At 38.4% G+C, this 19,676-nt stretch overlaps 1 protein-coding gene and 1 non-coding gene across 4 annotated transcripts in view; both read left to right on the top strand.

The window, feature by feature from the left end:
* MAP3K2 (mitogen-activated protein kinase kinase kinase 2) overlaps nt 1-19,676 on the top strand; it is an 85,265-nt gene that overhangs the window by 5,886 nt on the left and 59,703 nt on the right. For 2 of the 3 annotated variants that reach the window (XR_002825714.1, XM_023741355.1), the window contains exon 2: nt 16,555-16,623. Coding sequence is in view for 2 of the 3 variants with exons in the window: in XM_023741355.1 (XP_023597123.1) it covers nt 16,617-16,623 (7 nt within the window). In the remaining variant the exon portion in view is untranslated. Of the gene's footprint in view, nt 1-14,241; nt 16,055-16,554; nt 16,624-19,676 lie in introns of those variants that run through there. The other variant, XM_023741356.1, reaches the window with a different exon arrangement.
* Nucleotides 1,372-1,475, top strand: LOC111822461 (U6 spliceosomal RNA). The gene has a single exon (XR_002825717.1). It is a non-coding gene; the product is annotated as a U6 spliceosomal RNA (small nuclear RNA).

Raw genomic sequence — 19,676 nt, 5'->3', positions numbered from 1 at the left:
GATGCAATTAAGTTACTTGGGAACAGATCCTCTTGTTTTTTGCCTTTTAAACTTTATTAGGTGGAACCAGGGCAGCATTTAGTTTGGGGCCGATTTCTGTCCACTACTGAGGCAAAATTCTTCTGAGTACTTTACCCAATGCCCTCCGAATTAATAAGGTCTTCCAATCTGATAGTCTGACATTCTTATGTGGGAACCTTGTAAATAAGAGATGAAGTCAGGGAGTGCATTGCCTAGAGCCTCATTTTCTTAGTATCTCAGTATATTAGGAAGCATATTTAATTGTGTGTAACAGTCAAATGCAAGGGATTACCAAGTAAGAGGTTTCATTTTTCATATAGTAACTCTAGAGACTCATCGAAGTCATCATGAATTCTTTTTAACTCACTGCTTTTCCATCCTGAGCATGAGGCCTAGAATGGAAGTGTCAAATAAAACGTTTTATATGATCTGAAGTTTGAATGTGAACTCTGGGTTGGAGGTATAGTTTTAGGGGTTATCGATCAGTGTATAGGTGGTAGTGGTTGAGATTATAGGAAAGGATGGTGTTGCTCTAGGAGGGTCAATGCAGTGAAAACAGCAGTAGTGTAAGGATGGAACCCCAGATAACACCAACGTGTTAGAGCCAGGCAGAGGAAGAAGAGATTCTGGAGAGGGAGGTAGAAGGAATCCTAAGTGTGCATTGCCATAAAATTTGTAGTGGATATTTATGTTTTTGGCTATCTAGCACTTAAAGAGTATTCTTGTTTGGGGGGAGTCATTCATTGCGTTAGCCTTGGGGGAGGAAACAGTGTCCTAACCAAACTTTAGTATGGCCTTTAGTATAGTAGAGCTGTTTTAGGCTGGGTTCTCTAGAGAAGCAAACCAGTAAAGTGTATATATAAACATATAGAGAGATTTATTTCAAGGAAATGGCTGACATAATTGTGGAGGCTGGCAAGTCCCAAATCCGTGGGTCAGGTGGCAGGCTGGAGGCTTCTCCTGAATCATGTGGTTGCAGCAGATGACAAACTCAAAATCTGCAGGTTAGGTGACAGGCTCAAGACTCGTGGGAGCTGATGAATCCAAAAATCTGCAGGTGAGGCAGTAGGCTGAAGGCTTCTCACGTCCCAAGAACCAGAGCTCAGAGAATGATGAGACAAATGCAGTATCAGAAAGAGAGAGAGTGAGCTTTGCCAGAACATCCGTATATATAATGGATGCAGGCCACACCTCCCAGGAAACTCCCCTTCCAACTGATTGGCTGCTCAAATCTGATCACAACATGGAGGATGATTATATAATGTCTTCCAAACCACTGAGAATCACAGCCTAGCTAAGTTGACATGTAACATTAACCATCACGAGAGCTAACATCAGGAAGTAGGGGAGGTGCTCACTTTGACAGCACATATACGAAAATTGGAATGATACAGAGATTAGCATGGTCCCTTTGCAAGGATGACATGCAAATCTGTGAAGCGTTCTATATTTTTTAAGAATAATAAACTGACTAATTCCTCAAAAATTAAAAAATAAAAAGAGAGGTAGGAGAGGACCAGATCATATACAGCCATGTAAACCATGGCAGGGACTTTGGATTTTATCCAAGGTGTGATGAGAAACTAGTGAAAGATTCTGAGCAGAGTGTTAACATGCTCTGACTTTTTTAAAAAGAGAAATCTCACTGCTGTATGCAAAACAGACTGTATGAGGACTTGGAGTGAAAACAGACTGGTTCGATAGGATGCTATTGCAACATTACAGGCTAAGAGATAACCGTGACTTGGAGTGGAGTGGTAATGGAAAAGATACATATTTTTAAGGGAAAGTTAACAGAATTTGCCAGTGGATTAGAATGTAAAGTGAAAGAACAAGAGGAATCAAGAAAATTACAAAATTTTTGATTTGAGCAATTAGAAAAGTAGAGATGCCCTTTTTTTGGTTGTTGAAATGGAGAAGACTGGGAAGAATAAGTAAAGGTTTTATTTTGATTTTGTTTTTAATTTTTTCTTTTCTTTTAAAACAATTTTACGCTTCAAAAGTTACAAGAATGTTATAAACAGTTTGTTTTGTCTGATCATTTGAGAGTAAGTTGCCAACATTAGGCCTCATCATCCTGGAACGCTTTAGTTTGTAGTTACTACTACTATCAACAAGGACATTCTCCTACATATACAGAATGCAAGCCTTACAATCAGGAAGTTAACATTGTTAGAGTTTTATCTTAAGGTTGTGTGTCAACTTGGTTGGGCCATGATTTTCAGTGGTTTGGCAGTTATGTAATGATGTAGCTGGGCAGTTATGTAATGATGTAATTATCCTCCATTTTGTGATATAATCACCTCCATGATGTGATCTGATATGATCAGCTAATCACTTGTAAGGGAGGTTTCCTTGGGGGTGTGGCCTGCATACAGTATATGTGGACATTCTGGCAAAGCTCCCTTGCCTGCTGTGGATCCTGCATCTGGCTTATCACCATCTGACCTCTGGTTCTTGGGACTTGAGCTAGTGGCCTGCTGTATTGCCTGCTTATCTTGGAATTTGTCAGCCTCTGCAGCGTGCACGCGCACGCACGCGCACGCACGCGCGCGCGCGCACACACACACACACTTCACTGGTTTTGCTTCTCTAGAGAACCCAGCCTAAGACATCATCTGATCCACAGAACCTATTCAAGTTTTGCCTATAGTTCCAATAATATCCTCTTTAGCAAAATAAATCAGTCTAGAATCATATTTTCCATTTAGTAGTTATGTCTTTTTATTTTATTTTTTTTTATCTAGAACAGTTCCCCAGTATTTTCTTGACTTTCATGAACTTGACAGTTTTGGAGTTCACAAGCCAGTTTATTTTTAGAATGTTCTGCATTTGGGGTTTGCCTGCTCTTCCCCATGATTCAATTCAGGTTATATATTTTTGGCAGGAATATCACAGCAGTGATGTGGTATTTTTCTCAGTTCATCTGATCAGGCACTACATATTTTCACTTTGCCTGTTACTGGTGCTCTTAACATTGATCATTTGACTAAGGTGGTACCTCCCAGATTTCTGTACTAAAAAAGGTACTCTTTTTTTCTTTGTAATTAGTATTTTTTTGGAAGGTACTTTGAGACTAATTTTTCCATTCCTCATCACACTTACACCCAGTAGTTTTAGCATTCATTGATTTTTCTTGGCTGCATTATTACTGTTACTGTATTAATTACTATTGATTGGTCGTATGATAATTTTCTAATTTCATTACCTTGTTATAATTTATTAGGTGACATTCTCCTGTAAGAAGAAGCTTCTTTTGCTTCCCATGTATTGATTCATTTATTTATTTATATCTGTATGGATTCATGGATTCCTCTTTTGTTCTGTGGGCTGTAATTGAGTACTGTCGTAATTTTGATGCTCAAATTGTCCCATATTTGGTCAGTAGGAGCTCTTTCAGGCTAGTTCTTATGTCCGTTTATGTTTCATGATTCTTTGGGTGCTTTCTGGTACTGTTACATGTGCCGTGTTCATCTTACACTTTACCTGCTATATAGCTGGAATCAGCCATATCTCTAAGGAGCTCTCGTTTCTTTAGTGGAGATTGGTATTTAGAAACCAACATCTGGCACCAGCGTACTCACTGTGATTAGGGTGTCACTGCTTCCAGGTTTTCTCAGTTGGCGAAGCCATAAAACATATATAGGAACAAACGTGTATGTGTGTACTGAGGAAGATTCCAAAAATTAACTGGCCTGTAAACTTCAAAACTGTCAATATCATGAAAGTCAAGAATACATTGAAGAACTGTTCCAGGTTGACGAACACTAAAGAAGCACAACAACTAAATGGAAAATATCCTAGATTGAATTATTTTGCTTTGACTTAATCTATAGAATATATACTTTCCATGCAACTTGGCCGCTGATGTTTTTGTCCTTTTTCTGTTCTAGAATTCTATCCAGGATACCACACTACATTTAGTTTTCATGTCCCCTTAGCTTCTGGATTTTGGCTTTTGACAGTTTCTCAGACTTTCCTTATTTTTGATAAACCTTAATAGTTTTGAGGAGTATTGGTCAGGTATTTTGTAGAATGTCTCCCAGTTTGGTTCGGCCAGATATTTTTTTCATAATACTTGGGTTATGGGATTTTGGGAGGAAGGCCACAAAAGTAAGTGCCATTTTCATCATATCACATTAGAGGTATGTATTATCAGCGTAATTTATCATTGTTGATGTTGACTTTGATCACCTTGCTGAGGCAGTGCCTGTTAAATTTCTCCATTGTAAAGTTAACCCCCGCCCACGCTTTTATAAATGAAAACAGGCTATTAACATTCTTTCATCTTCTGCATTTGCCCAACATATATTTTTAATTTTAAACATTCTTTACTCAGCGTGGATAAGTATCCATGTTGTTGTAAGTATCTGTATTAATGCAAATGAACTAACTAAATAATATTTTGTGTCTGAATTTATAATGTATTTACTCATTCTGTTGCTGGTGGACATTTTTGGCTGTTACGTTTATTCAGTAGCCAAGGTGACATTTTAAAAATATAAATCAAATTATATCTTATCCTTTCTTAAAACCATCCATTGGTTTTCCATTGAACTACAAGTAAAATCCAAACTTTTTTGACCTGTAAGAACTTGCTTGGTACTTACCCAGCTTACCTTTCCAACTTAATTGCGTCTCTTGCCACTCTCTGTTAGCTTTGTAAAATACTAGTCACGTGGGCCTGCCTGCAGTTCCTGGAACATGCCAAGCTTTTTTTGGGCACGTGTACATGTTGTTCCTTTAACCTGGAAAGTTCTTCCCTTAGTTCTTCACATGGCTGGCACCTTTTCACTTTTTAGCCTATCTTACGTAGTCACTTACTCACTGAGTTTTTCTCTTTGAAAGATTGTGGAGTGTTAAGAATATTTTACTATATAGTTTTCATTTTTAGTGTATGTTTTTGTAAGTGTAGAGTTTCAGAAAGTTTGAATTTTTGTGCTTCAGAAATAGATTACTTTGTTTTGATTGAAACTTGGAATGAGAATGATTGACAGAGAAAGAATATATTTCTGAAAATAAAACCACATATAATCAAAATTGTTAAAAAATTTACATGAAACAAAGAATGTACATCGTCTTTGCTTTAGACTGTATTTTTATAGGCCGAAGTGTCAGGAGATGCTCTCAATTTACTGTTGATTTTTCTTAGATCACTTATTTTACCTTGTACTTTGTGATTAAATAAAAAGAATGGAATTAACTTTTTAAGTGTGAAAGTCATTAATACCTTATTACGACAGTTTAATCAATTTAGATTGAGTGCCAATTTTGACTGTCATTTGTCGGTGAGTACAAAGATATACAGGCAGGCCCCGGATTATTAACGAGATCCATTCCTAACTGAATTTTTAAATTGAATTTGTAGATTTAAGTTGGAACAGATGCAAACGGTTCTTATAGGGTCTCTGTGAGTCGGAATCAACTGATACCAATGGGTTTGCTTTTTGGTTTTAGTGCAAGAACAGGCTCGAAGCCTTTTCAGTGATTTAAAAGCTGCAGGTGCTACAAGTGAGGGTGATTGTGATGAAGAATTTGTTGTGAATGGGTTGGTTCAGTTGTTTCAAAGTGATGACAAATTTACATAATATTAAATGGCAAGTACCAGTTGTCTGTAAGTCAGATGTTCCTAACCAAGGACTGCCTGTAAGTAAGATTTGGGTTACGTGCAGTGAATTCACAATGAAGTTCTAGAGGGTTGGACTTAAATATAACAAAATGCAATTATTTTAATAAAACTTTTAGTATAGTAAATGCTCTCACACAGTTGGATTTTTCATACCTATATTTTAATGACATTCATAGCCCTGTGGCAGTGTCTTCTTTTTCCCCTTTACTAGTCTTCTTGAGTATGGAGTGCAAGGACTATGTCTTAGTGATTTTCTTGTAGTGTGAGCATTTGTAGGGTACTTTTTTTTCCTGTTCTTTTTAAATATTTTATTGCGTTTTAGGTGGGAGTTTATACAGCAAATTAGGTTCCCATTTAATCATTTTTATACGTATTGTTCCATGAATTCGTTACATTTTTCATGATGTGTCAACATTCTCATTATTTCCATTCTGTTTGTTCTGTTTCCACTAGTCTTGCTTCCCTGCCCCTCCTTAGCTTCTCGTCTTTGTTTTAGGGTAAACGTTGACCGATTGGTCTCATATGGTTGATTATTTAAAGGAGCACAGTACTCATGGCTGATACTGTTTATTTTATAAATCTGTCTGTTATTTGGATGAAAGGTGACCACTGGGAGTGGCTTCAGCTGCAGGTTCAAAGGATATCTTAGGATGTAGTCTCAGGAGTTCCTCTAGCCTCTGTTGATCCAGTAAGTCTGGCCTTTCTTAGGAATTTGAGTTTCGTTTTACATTTTTCTCCCTTTCTGTCCAGGACCTTCTATTCTGTCCCTGGTCAGAAAGATCGGTGATGGTAGCCAGGCACCATTTGGTTCTTCTGGTCTCAGGACAGATGAGGCCACAGAACTAATAGTTCATGTGGGCTGTTTAGTCCTGTGGGCTAGTTTCTTTCTTGAATCTTTGGTTTCCTTCATTCTCTTTTGGTCCAATTGTATCTTAAATGGCCACTCACGAGCTTTTAAGACCCCAGTCACGACTTACCAAACTAGGATGTAGAACCTTATCTTTATGAACTGTGTTATGCCAGTTGACAGAGTTGTCCCACAAGACTGTGGTCCCAGACCTTCAAACTTGGTAAACCAATCCCACGAGATGTTTGATTATGTCTAGGAAGTATCCATAACTGTGCTCCTATGTGGTTTATTTTATGTATGAATATATATGTGGTACAAACATGTATCTGCATATGCCTACAGATACACCTATACATTAAAAATAAACCAAACCCATTGCTGTCAAGTTGATTCCAACTCATAGAGACCCTGTCGGACAGAGTAGAACTGCCCCATAGGGTTCCAAGGAGCGGCTTTGGATTTGAACTGCTGATGTTTTGGTTAGCAGCCAAACGCTTAACCTCTGTGCCACCAGGGCCTGCACATTCATATACTCATATGTGCCTTCCCCCTACATATCTACCTGTGTAACTACACACATATTTTTTTGGTTGTTGTTATTATTGTTGTAAAATTAAGTTACAGCATTTACTGAAATCGTCCCTTATTCTTATGTACTTAGTGTCTTCATTTACCTTGGATAAGTTGTGCAGACTTCGCCCATATTGGGTATTGCCTTTCCCATCACCAAAAATAACAAGTGTGTACCGTCTAGAAAGTGATTCCCCCCCTCCCCATCTCATCCCTGGTAACCATCAAAGAATGTTGCTGTGTGTATACCTGTCTTGACTTTTTATAAAAGTGAGACCATGTAATATTTGTCCTTTTGTGATTGACTTATTTCACTCAGCATAATGTCCTACAGATTCATCCATGTTATGTTTTGCAAACTCATCATTATTCTTTATAGTTGTGTAGTATTCCATTGTATATATGTACCACAGTTTGTGTATCCATTCATCCATTGATGGGCATTAGGTTGTTTCCATCTTTTTGCTTTGTGAATAATGCTGCAGTGAACATAGGTGTGTATTTTCCTGTTCTTTTGATTATTTTTTTCTACATTGAGTTCTTCGTCTTTGTAAGCTATTCCATCCCCCTCCCTGGTTCCCTATTTTTATTTTCTGTCATTTATTCTAAAATACTCAGCACCTTCTATGGGCAAGGCACTATTATTATAGGTGTAGGAGATGCAGTGATGAACAAGATTAACAAGGTATCTGCTTTTTAATAGGCACAATAAACAATTAAATGAAGATTTTTTTACATGGTGGTAAGTGCTGAGAAGACACAAAAATAGTTGATGCGATAAAATAATAGACTGACCACACCCACCAAGATGGCTGTTATCCAAAAAATGGAAGACAAGTATTGGTGAAAACCAAACCCGTTACCGTTGAGTCGATTCCAACTCATAGCAACCCTACAGCACAGAGTAGAACTGCCCCATAGGGTTTCCAAGGAGTGCCTGGTAGATTTGAACTACTGACCTTCTAGGTTAGCAGCTGTAGCTGTTAAGGGTTTCCATAAGTATTAGTGAGGATGTGGACAAATTGGAACTCTCAGCTATTGCTGATGGTGTAAAGTTTTGCAGTTGCTATGGAAAACACTTTGACAGTTCCTCAAGAAGTTACACATAGAATTACCGTAAAACGCGTACACCAAACCTGTTGCCATTAATTTGATTCTGACTCAGAGTGACCCTCTAGGACAGAGTAGAGCTGCCTCATAGGTTTTCCAAGGCTGTAAATCTTTATGAATGCAGACTACCGTATCTTTCTCCTGTGGAGCGACTGCTGGGTTGGAATCGCCAACCTTTCTGTTAGCAGCTAAGTGCTTAACTACTGTGCCACCAGGGCTCCTTTAGAATTACCATATGACTCAGCAATTCCACTCCTAGGTATAGACCTTAGAGACTTTAAAGCAGCGACTCAGACAATGTATACAAGTGTTTATAGCAGTGCTATTCACAATAGCCAAAAGGTGAAAACAACGTAAGTGTTCATCACATCAACAGATGAATGGATAAACAACCCATGGTACATACATACATACAATGGAATATTATTCAGCCATAAAGAGAAGTGACATTCTAACACATGCTACAGCATGGAGGAACCTTGAAAACGTGCTAAGTGAAATAAGCCAGATACAAAAGGACAAATTTTGTATGCTCCCACTTTGTGAGATATCTAGACTAGGCAAAAGCATAGAGTCAGAAAGTAGATTAGTGGTTATCATGAGCTGGGGGAGGAGGTAAAGAGGAACTGTCACTTCATAGGTGCAGAATTTCTGTTTAGGGTAATGAAAAAGTTTTGAAAATAGTGGTGGTTGCACAACATTGTGAATGTAATCAATGCTACTGAATTGTACACTTGAAATTGTTAAAATGGCAAATTTTATGTTATAGATATTTTACCACAATAAAAAAGAGTAATAGAGTAACTGGAGGAATGTTTTAGATCTGATGGGAGATCATTGTTGTTTCAGGTGCCAGCAAGTCAGTTCCAATTCATAGTGACCCTGTGTACAACGGAATGAAACACTGCCCAGTGCTGCGCCATCCTCACAATTGTTGCTATGTTTGAGCCCATTGTTGGAGCCACTGTCAATCCATCTCTTTGAGGGTCTTCTTCTTTTTCACTAACCCTCTACGAAGCATGATATCCTTCTCCAGGGACTGGTCCTGCCTGATAACGTGTCCAAAGTACGTGAGGTGAAGTCACTCCATCCTTGCTTCTGAGGAGCATTCTGGCTGTACTTCTTCCAAGATAGATTTGTTCGTTCTTCTGGCAGATCATTAGGTGTAGGGAAAGTAAGTACAGAGGCCCTAAGGTAGATGTTGTGAATTCAGCTAAGTCATTTTGGTCATGCTCAATTGTTGTGTTCTTTTAGGTAGACAAATTAGCTACCAGTAGATAAAGGTAGGTGAAGATCAGCTGCTGCTTCCTTGCAGTCTTTTAGCTTATAATGAAAGTATACCTCAGACCAAATTCTGCCACATAATAGATATTTATTAAGCCAACATTTATTAGAAAACAGTTCAAAAATAGTACATGTCGTCTCTTTTGTAAACATAACTTGACAGCTTTCTGTCCTTTAGGTGCTCCATCCATACCTTATACAAAAGATTCCCTTGATGTCGATGCAACAGTATTCTAGTTAATCTTCATAGGTGGCCTCAAGGAAACAGAATCCTCAAAAATGAACTGGCCTTGGCATCATCTTTAAGGCTTTTATATCATCATACAGGCTTTTATACCTTTTTCATGCAAGTGCAAAGGCGTGTTCCTGGTATTTTAGCCAATCTACTGTTTGAACTCCACCAGTTTCATTGATGAAAACTCATTTCTTGCTACTTTTAGAACTCACCTATATGAGAGACTAAATGGTCAACAATTACCTTGAAACAAAGATGAGAATTTAAGAGGGTGGAGAAACTAGATTAATGAAAACGAAAAAGCCAGAATTGAAATAATGAGAATGTTCACGCATTGTGAAGAATGTAACCAATGTCGATAAACAACTTGTGTAGAAATTGTTGAATGGGAACCTAAACTGCTGTTTAAACCTTCACCAAAAACACAATATTATTTTTTTTTTAAAAAACCCTCATTTTAAATATCTATTATGCTCATTAACAAGCCACTGATTTTTACCAAAATATACACATACATTTTTAGCATTCATTATGCAAATAGCAAAGATTCTGATGTTGGGGAATAAGGGAATGAAGAAAGCAGATATAGTGGTAACTGGAGTGTAGCCTTTCTCAATAAAAACTAACTGTCTGTAGTCTAGTTTTGTCAGTTGGCCCAATAATGTCCTTTATAGTATTGTTCCCCTTTAGTACAGGATCAGAGCCCTGGTGGCACAGTGGTTAAGAGCTCAGCCGCTAACGAAAAGGTCAGCAGTTCAAATCCACTAGCTGCTCCTTGGAAACCTGTGGGGTAGTTCTACTCTTTCATGTAGGGTTGCTGTGAGTCAGAATGGACTCAGTAGCAACGGTATTTTTGTTTTTCTTTTTTGAGCGCAGGATCCAGTATAGGGTCAGGATCTCTTTAGTTGTCTTGTCTCTTTACTCTCCTTGTATCTATAACATTTCCATAATCTTTGACTTTTATGGCATTGTCATTTTAAATACAGTGTTTCTCATTCTGTGTTTGTCTGAGATTTCCTCATGATTAGATTGAGGTTATGCATTCTGAGAATCATTTGTTGAGTAGTGTTCCTCCCAGGGTATGGCACCTGGAGGCACAGAATGTTAATCTATTCCTCATTTGTGATGCTAATTTTAATCACCCAGTCAAGGAGTTGATTGATTTCTCCACTGTTACTTAGTGGTTTGTTTTTTTTTTTCTCCTCCTTTGCAGATAATAAGTCTGTGGGGAGATGCTTTATGACCATGCAAATACCCTATTTTCAATAAAAAAAAAAAAAAACTCCCCTAGATTAAGCATCCATTGATGATTCTTGCCTGATGCAGTCTTTACTATGAAGGTTGAAAAATGATGATTTTTCCCTACTCCAGCACTTCCTCCACATGGATCTGCCAGCACTCAGCTTTCTACTGTAATCAGGAGCTCTCCCTTCTCCTCCATTTATTTATTTATTCTTTTATTAATTGTTGGATGGATTCACGAATTCCTAGATTTTAATGGTTGGTAATTTGTTATGATACTAAATTATTTTGTTGCTCAGATTTTCCCAAATTTGGCTAATGGGAGCTCCTTCAGGCTGGCTCCCTGTGCCCTGGTTACATGTTGTCGTTTTTTTTTTTTTTTTTTGAGTACTTTCTTACTTTTTGGCATAACAAAGTATTTCAGATTCATTTTGTACTTGTCTTATTGAAGTCCTGGAATCAACTCTTTCTCCGAGGAACCCTAGTTCCTTTTAGTAGGGAATAGTATTAGAGATCTGGGTATTAGGTATGCTCATTGCTTTGGGGATGTCTTTGCTTCTTGGCCCTTTCATGGGACACAGCTAGGAAATATATGCATGCATTTGCACATATACATAAAAGTGGGCTTTTTTCTATTTCTTAATAGTGTTCTATTTATTTTCCTCCAAGTTTGTAAGCAGAGAGATACTTTAAGTTCTTAAGATAGTCAATTTCATTATACTCTTCTACATGTTCCCTTCCGCAGGAGTTCCCATGTTTAACCTTTGAAATAATTCTGCATTGTGTGTTCTCTCCCATTTTAGTGCTTCTGTAAAAAGCTTTTTGTGGGGTTACCACAGTGGTGTTATTTCCTTTTCTATTCACTATTCCTTTAGAGATTCACTACTTCGTTCTCTCCCCCCCAGGTGATTCTTATGTAGGATAAATTTTAAAAAAAATTTATTGTGTTTTAAGTTGAAGTTTACAGAGCAAATTAGTTTTTCATCCAAAGATTTTATACACAAATTGTTCTGTGACATTATTTGCAATCATCTCAATGTGTCAGCATTCTTTCCCCTTTCCCTTTCCACCCCGGGTTCTCCCTGTCCATTCGTCCAGTTTTCCTGTCCCTTCCTGCCTTCTCGTCTTTGCTTTTGGGCAGGTGTTGCCCATTTAGTCTCATATACTTGACGGAACTAAGAAGCATGTTCCTCATGTGTATTATTGTTTGTTTTATAGGCCTGTCTAGTCTTTGGCTGGAAGGTGGACTTTGGGAGTGGTTTCAGTTATGAGTTAGGGCATCTGGGGGCCACAGTCTCAGGGGTTCCTCTAGTCTCTGTCAGACTGGTAAGTCTGGTCTTTTTTTTTTGTGAATTTGAGTTTTGTTCTACATTTTTATCCAGCTCTGTCCAGGACCCTCTATTGTGATCCCTGTCAGAGCAGTTGGTGGTAGTAGCCAGACAACATCTAGTTCTTCTGGGCTCAGGCTGGTGGAGGCTGTGGTTTATGTGCTCCATTAGCCCTTTGGACTAATAGTTTCCTTGTATCTTTGACTTGTTTCATTCTCCTTTGCTCTGAATATAATGGGATCATTAGATGTATCTTAGATGGCTGCTTACAAGCTTTTAAGACCCCAGATGCTACTCACCACAGTAGGGTGTAGAACATTTTCATTATGAACTCTGTTATGCCAGTTGACCTATATGTCCCCCAAGACAATGGTCCCCAGTTCTCAGCCCCAGTAACTCCATCCCGCAAGGTATTTGGTTGTGTCTAGGAAGCTTCGTTGACTTTGCCTTGGTCAAGTTGTGCTGACTTCCCCTATATTGTGTGTTGTCTTTCCTTTCACCAAAGTTAACACTTGTCTACTGTCTAGTTAGTGATTTCCCCTCCACACCCCTTCCCTCCCTGATAACTATCGAAGATTATTTTTTCTGTGTGTAAACCTTTTCTTGAGTTCTTATAATAGTGGTCTCATATAATATTTGTCCTTTGTGATTGACTTATTTCACTCAGCATAATGCTGTCCAGATTCATCCATGTCATGAGATGTTTCACGAATTCATCATTGTTCTTTATCGTTATGTAGTATTCCATTGTGTGTGTATACCATAATTTGTTTATCCATTTATTTGTTGATGGGAACTTAAGTTGTTTCCATCTTTTTGCCATTGTGAATAATACTGAAGTGAACATAGGCGTGTATATGTCTGTTCTTGTCACAGCTCATATTTCTGTAGGATGTATACCTAGGACTTGGATTGCTGGATCAGATGATATTTCTGCTTCTAGCTTTTTGAGGTGCCTTATCGTTTTCCACAGTGGTTGTACCATTTTACATTTCCACCAGCAGTGCACTCTCCCCACTACCTCTACAACATTTGTCATTATCTGTTTTTTTGATTAGTGCCAGTAATGTCGGGGTAAGATAGTGTTTCATTGTAGTTTTGATTTGCATTTCTCTAATGGCTCATGATGGTGAGTGTTTCCTCATGTGTCTGTTAGCCTCCTAAATGTCTTCTTTGGTGAAGTGTCTGTTCATATCCTTTGAGCATTTTTTAATTGGGTTATTTGTCTTTTTGTTGTTGAGGTTTTGAAGTATTCTATAGATTTTAGAGATTAGACTCTTGTCAGATATGTCATAGGGAAATTTTTTCCCAGTCTGTAGTTTCTCTTTTTATTCTTTTGGTGAAGACTTTTGATGAGCATTAATCCTTAATTTTTAGGAGTTCCCAGTTATCTAGTTTACTTTCTGGTGTTTGTGCATTGTTATTTCTGGTTTGTATTCTCTGCATGCCATTTATTATGGCCCCTAGTGTTATCCCTATTTTTTCTTCCATGATCTTTATGATTTTAGGTTTTATATTTAGGTGTTTGATCCATTTTGAGTTAGTTTTTGTGGATGGTGTGAGGTATGGGTCCTGTTTCATTTTTTTACAGATGGACGTCCAGTTTTGCCAGCACCATTTGTTGAAAAGACCGTCTTTTCTCCATTTAAGGGACTTTGATCCTTTGTCAAAGATCAGCTCACTGTAGGTGGACAGGTTTCGATTCTGTTCCATTGGTCTATGTGTCTATCGCTGTACCAGTACCAGGCTGTTTTGACTACCGTGGTTGTATAATAGTTTCCGAGTTCAGGTAGTGCGAGGCCCCGTACTTTGTTCTTTTTCCTCAGTAATAGTTTGCTTATCTGGGGCCTCTTTCCTTTCCATATAAAGCTGATGATTAGTTTTTCCATCTCGTTAAAGAATGCTGTTGGAATTTGAGTTGTTCATTTCTGAAATTTTGTTGTTTGTCTTTTGGATTTCTAGCTGCTGTTTTTTATGATTTCTAATTGTTTACTTTTTTGATGTTTTGCTCTTGTATTATATTCCTGAATTCTTCTATTGCTTTTTCTGTGTTTTCCTTGATTTTGACTATGTTTTGTTGGTTTTATATGTGTTTTTCATGAGTTTGTTTATTTTTTCCTTGGTGTTGTCTGTGTTTCCTTGATCTCTTTTGTAGCCTCTTGGAGAGCGCTAAATATTAGTCTTTTGAATTTTATATCAGGTAGTTCCACTGCCTTTTCTTCTACTGGAAGGTCCTCTTATTCTTTGTTATGGTCACTTATTGGAGCCATCTTGTCCATCTTTTTTAATGTTTTCATATTGTCTGCTGTCTCTGAAACATTAGGGTAGTATTTTCTTTATTTATTGATTGTATCTGCATTTGTTTCATCCTGCTTCTTTGTTTTGTTTGATATGTCAGGTCAGGTGTGGTTTGCTTCTTACTCGTCTATGAGCACGGTAGCTCTCATCACCTTGTCCAGGTGGGCGGGGCAACAGCAAGCAGGGTGAGCCCACTTCACTGTACACTAGTTTGACGAAGTGGCTGGTGGCGGACTGGGTGAATGCTGTCTGCCTCTTGATATTGGTTCAGTGGTATGGGAGCATTCACAGCCTCTTGACAGATAGGCATGGGTATCGAATGGGAAGTAATACGGACTTGCTTCCCACCATTCAGCAGCCAATTGAAAATATTGAAGTGGTCGAGGTTTTCATCTACTTGGATCCAAAATCAATGACCATGGAAGCAACAGTCAGGAAATCAAACAACGTATTGCATTGAGCAAATCTGTTGCGAAAGACCTCTTTCAAGTGTTAAAAAGCAAAGATGTCACCTTGAAGACTAAGGTGCACCTGTCCCAAGCCTGTTTTCAGTTGCTTCGTATGCAGGTGAAATCTGGATAATGAATGAGGAAGACCAAAGAAGAATTGATGCCTTTGAATATTTAGTTGGCGAATATTGACTATACGTTGGACAGCCAGAAGAACAAACAAGTCTGTCTTGGAAGAAGAGCCAGAATGCTCCTTAGAAGCAATTCCACCTTAGTCTTCATTTTCTGCTTGTGCAAAGGCTTAAGGTTAGCTGGAGGTGAGAGCTTTGGTTCTCCTCAGATCTTTCCTGAGAATGCACACAGCCTTGGACATTTACCTGGTCTTCTAGATTTCCCAGTAATCTGTTGGAGCTTTTCATAGCCTGCTGTAGACATCTTGTTCCACAGATTAGTTCTTTAAATTTTTTGCTTAGCGTATTGTTTACCCTAATTATTCTCCCTTCCCTCAGATGGTTGAGAGTGTAGTAACTGTACCGGATTCTTTTCGACTAGGAGTCCTCTGAATCAAATAAAGACAAACTTTCAAGTAGTATCTTTCAGAGAACCAGCATATAGGTGAAATAATGGCAATTTGGGGGAAATGTGGCCTTGAAGGGGTTCCATTGCCAGTCTGCTCCCTCCAGTGGTTGCCTAACTGCTTGTTTTCATGATGATTGTGGGCTGTTGGATTTCAAGGCTGTTGTGGAGCTGGGGAGGACGGGCAGTAGGAACAAGGAAGGTCAAAACACTACAGGGCTCACCCTTTTTACTGAGACTCTTTGAGTGTGTTCCCTGGATTACGCTAACCTATGGTTAATTCTAGAGTTCTGAAAAAAAGTTGATTCTGACAATGTTTGCTTTTATAGAAGAGAGAATTTTTGGAGGCCTTTATTCTGCTATTTTTATTGACGTCTTCCCTGTTGTCTCTGAAATAGAATGTGCTTCACTCATCTTTAAACCTGCCATTGCCCTATAGGAGTTTATTAAATTATCTCTTAGGTAAGGTTCCTGACTCTCAAAAATTCTATGATTTTTCTAGTTTAGACAGACAGGAGGATCCCCGGTGGCACAGTGGTTAAAGCACTCAGCTGCTAACCGAAAGGTTGGTGGTTCAAATCCACCAGCCACTCTATGGGAGAAAGATGTGGCAGTCTGCTTCCGTGAAGATTTACAGCGTTGGAAACCGTATGCGGCAGTTCTACTCTGTCCTGTATGGTTGCTATGAGTCGAAATCAAGATGGCAGTGGGTTTGGTTTGATTTTGGTTAGACAGATAGGAGTCTGAAAAAGACTGAATTAAATTTAATATAAAATAAAAATGATCTTTAGTTCATTCTCATCAGTTGAATATCTGGGAAAAATAAAGCACCTCCCCCAGCAAATATGTAAAGTACTCTATTGTATATTTCTTAATAGTGTTATTTATACTTACTTTTTTTTTAGTGTCTGCCTCTTCTGTTCCTTCTTATTATTAACGGATTCAATTTTTTACCCCCTAAGGCAACAAAGAATGCTGATGGGAGAACCATTTCCCTAATTTTCTGATTGTCAAGCTAATTGCCATGATGGGTGAGTTCAAACAAAACATTTTTGAGCAATAATTAAAGGATAGAATAGAGTAGAAAAAAATTTCTCTATTATGTGTTCATGACAAACCATATAAAGAAATTTTATAATGTAGTAGATTTATGTATTGTTATTGTATTTAGTTACTTAATAGATTTTCAGCTAAAGCACTTAATTGAGTTAAGTGGAATGACAGTTTTATGCAGGGCATAGTAGGGAGATTCAGAAGAAACTGTTAAGAATAATTGTGGTTTTTCTTAGAGTCTGGTAGTAAAAGAGAATACTTGATAAGGAAACCTGACTTGTAAAGACTGAATAAATGCTGAGAAATGCATTGTTATTTTTATTATTAGCTAACAATCTAATAATACAAATAGACTAAAGAAAACAGCAGCATTACAAAGAATAAAACATAAACGTTTATAATAGCAAAGAACAATAAATCATTGGTGGCCAGGGAGGATATGTTTTGTAACTCTTGTGACTATCCTGTGGTATCAGTCATAATGCCAATGGATAGGGAGAATAAAGTATGGGAATGGGTTGAGTGTGTTCAGTTTATGTATCTCTTTGTTTTCTTTTTCTTTTTCCCCTTCCTTTCTGAGGTTGAGGGTTCCAGTGTGAGGGAGGAATTGGTCCGGGAAACACTGCAAAGAAATGGAGAAATTGGGAAAGTGGACTGAGTAGTTGGAAGCTGAGTTTTTGAATTTAGACTAATTTTGATTCTCTAGCATTTCCTTGGCAGAGTCTGTCTTTGTTAAAGCAGTTTTCATACCATTTGCTTAAAAATATTTATTCTTACATATATGCCACATCGTAGGCTGAAAAGCTTAATATGCCCGTGTTCTTTAGTGGAAGAGACACTTTCAGCATGTCTACTTATGGCAAGTGTGTAAGCCAGAGATTCGCCTTCATGCTTTCTGAATTTCTCTTCCCCTTTCTCTTCTGTCGCTGTGGCTGTAGTGCCCCCATGTAGTCCACATTCTCGACTCTAGTCAGCCTCACCTCCAGCTTCAAATTAGATAGCTCTTTACCAAACTGTCAGCTCTTCATTTTGGGAACTCTCACTTGCACTGTAAGCTATGTATTAATCTAATGGATTTCTACCATCCTTCTCAAATAATACTTCACTGTAGTAAGTAGCAAAACAATGAACAGTCATTGCTTAAAAACATATATATAGGTAGTCACAGAAAAACATGGATATTTAAAAGTGTGAATCGTGTATTTGATTTTTTGATTGAGGATGTTCTGCAGTTATTTCTCAAGTAAGCATAGAAGATATCTACTTAATTCAACATTTCTGGTAAACAGTTTTGTATAAAATTTTTTCTCAAATATTTTCTGTTTTCGTGCTCAACTAAAAGTCCTTTGACCATATATCTGACCCCCAGTACTGCTTCTGTGGGCCTGTTGGTGAGGCTCCGGGATCCTTTGGGCATCCTCACTGCCTGCTGGGTCACCTTATGATCCTGTGACGTTTATAACCTGTCTGATCTGCCTAGTACCCCGTAACCACCACACATGTATCCTACTTAAGTTGTTAAAGGTTGTTCCTAGGATTGTTCGAGCAGTCCTTATAGTGTGTATGTTCACTATTTCCTTGGTCATATGTGGATTTGTTAGCTTACACTTTGTGAGCCTCCTCAAAGTAAGTTTCCTACTGGCTTCTTATCTACCATGTGATTCTCCTTCCAGACAGAAAAAGGAGGAATTCAATGAAATTGCCCTTTGTTTTGTATGTCATCTCCCTAAGAAGTTACTCTTGCCAAGTCACTGTGAGGTATAAACTGCCCTCTTAGCTTTTTTACATCTATGGTAGAAAAGAGTAGTCTTTTTTTTTTTTAATTGTTTTAATTAAATGAAGTTTACATTTCAAGTTAGTCTCCCATACAAAAAAAATTTTTTTTTTTTTTTTACATGCTTTGTTATGAGACCACAACCGCTCACCCCATTCTGCAGCAGCACACTCCTCCCCTCTGCCCCTGATTCCCCATGAGCATTCAACCAGCTCCTAGCTCTCTCTGCCTTCCCATCTCACCTCTGGACAGAAGCTGCCCCCTTGGTCTCTTGTATCTACTTGAATAAGAGGCACATTCTTCACAAGTATCACTTTATGTCCCACAGTCCAGTCCAATCCCTGTCTGACGAGTTGGCCTCGAAAATTGTTTTAGTTCTGGGCTGATAGTCCAGGGGCCATGCCTTCCGGGGCGCCTCCAGTCTCAGTCAGACCATTAAGTCTGGTCTTCTGAATAGAATTTGAGTTCTGCACCCCACCTTTCACATGCTCCATCAGGGACTCCCTGTTGTGTTCCCTGTTAGGGCGGTCATTGGTGGTAGCTGGGCACCATCTAGTTCTTCTGGTTTCAGGCTGATGAAGTCTCTGGTTTATGTGGCCCATTCCGTCTCTTGGGCTGATACTTCCTTTGTGTCTTTGGTGTTCTTCGTTCTCCTTTACTCCAAGTGGTTGGGACCAATTGATACATCTTAGATGGCTGCTTGCAAGCTTTTAAGACCCCAAACACCACTTACCAAAGTAGAATGCAGAACATTTTCTTAATAAGCTTTATTATGCCAGTTGACCTCGATGTCCCCCGAAAGCATGGTCCCCAGACCCCCCATCCCTGCTACTCTGTCTGTCAAAGTATTTGATTGTATTCAGGAAACTTCTTAGCTTTGGTTTAGTCCGGTTGTGCTGGCTTCCCCTGTAGTGTGTGCTGTCCTTCCCTTCACCTAAGATGATTCTTATCTACTATCTAGTTAGTGAATAACCCTCACCCTGCCTCCGCACCCCCGTAACCATCAAAGAATGTATTCTTCTGTGTTTAAACCTTTTCTTGAGTTCTTATAATAGTGGTCTTGTACAGTATTTGCCCTTCTGTGACTGACTGAATTTACTCAGCATAATAAGTTCCAGCTTCCACCATGTTATACAATGTTTCACACCTTCATCATTGTTCTTTATCATTGCATAATATTCCATTGTGTGGATTTACCATAATTTGTTTATCCATTTGTCTGTTGATGGGAACCTAGGTTGCTTCCATCTTTTTGCT

The sequence above is a fragment of the Trichechus manatus genome, unplaced genomic scaffold, assembly GCF_000243295.1.
Source record: "Trichechus manatus latirostris isolate Lorelei unplaced genomic scaffold, TriManLat1.0 scaffold00179, whole genome shotgun sequence".
Lineage (NCBI taxonomy): Eukaryota > Metazoa > Chordata > Mammalia > Sirenia > Trichechidae > Trichechus > Trichechus manatus.
This window is presented reverse-complemented; position numbering and strand designations above follow the sequence as displayed.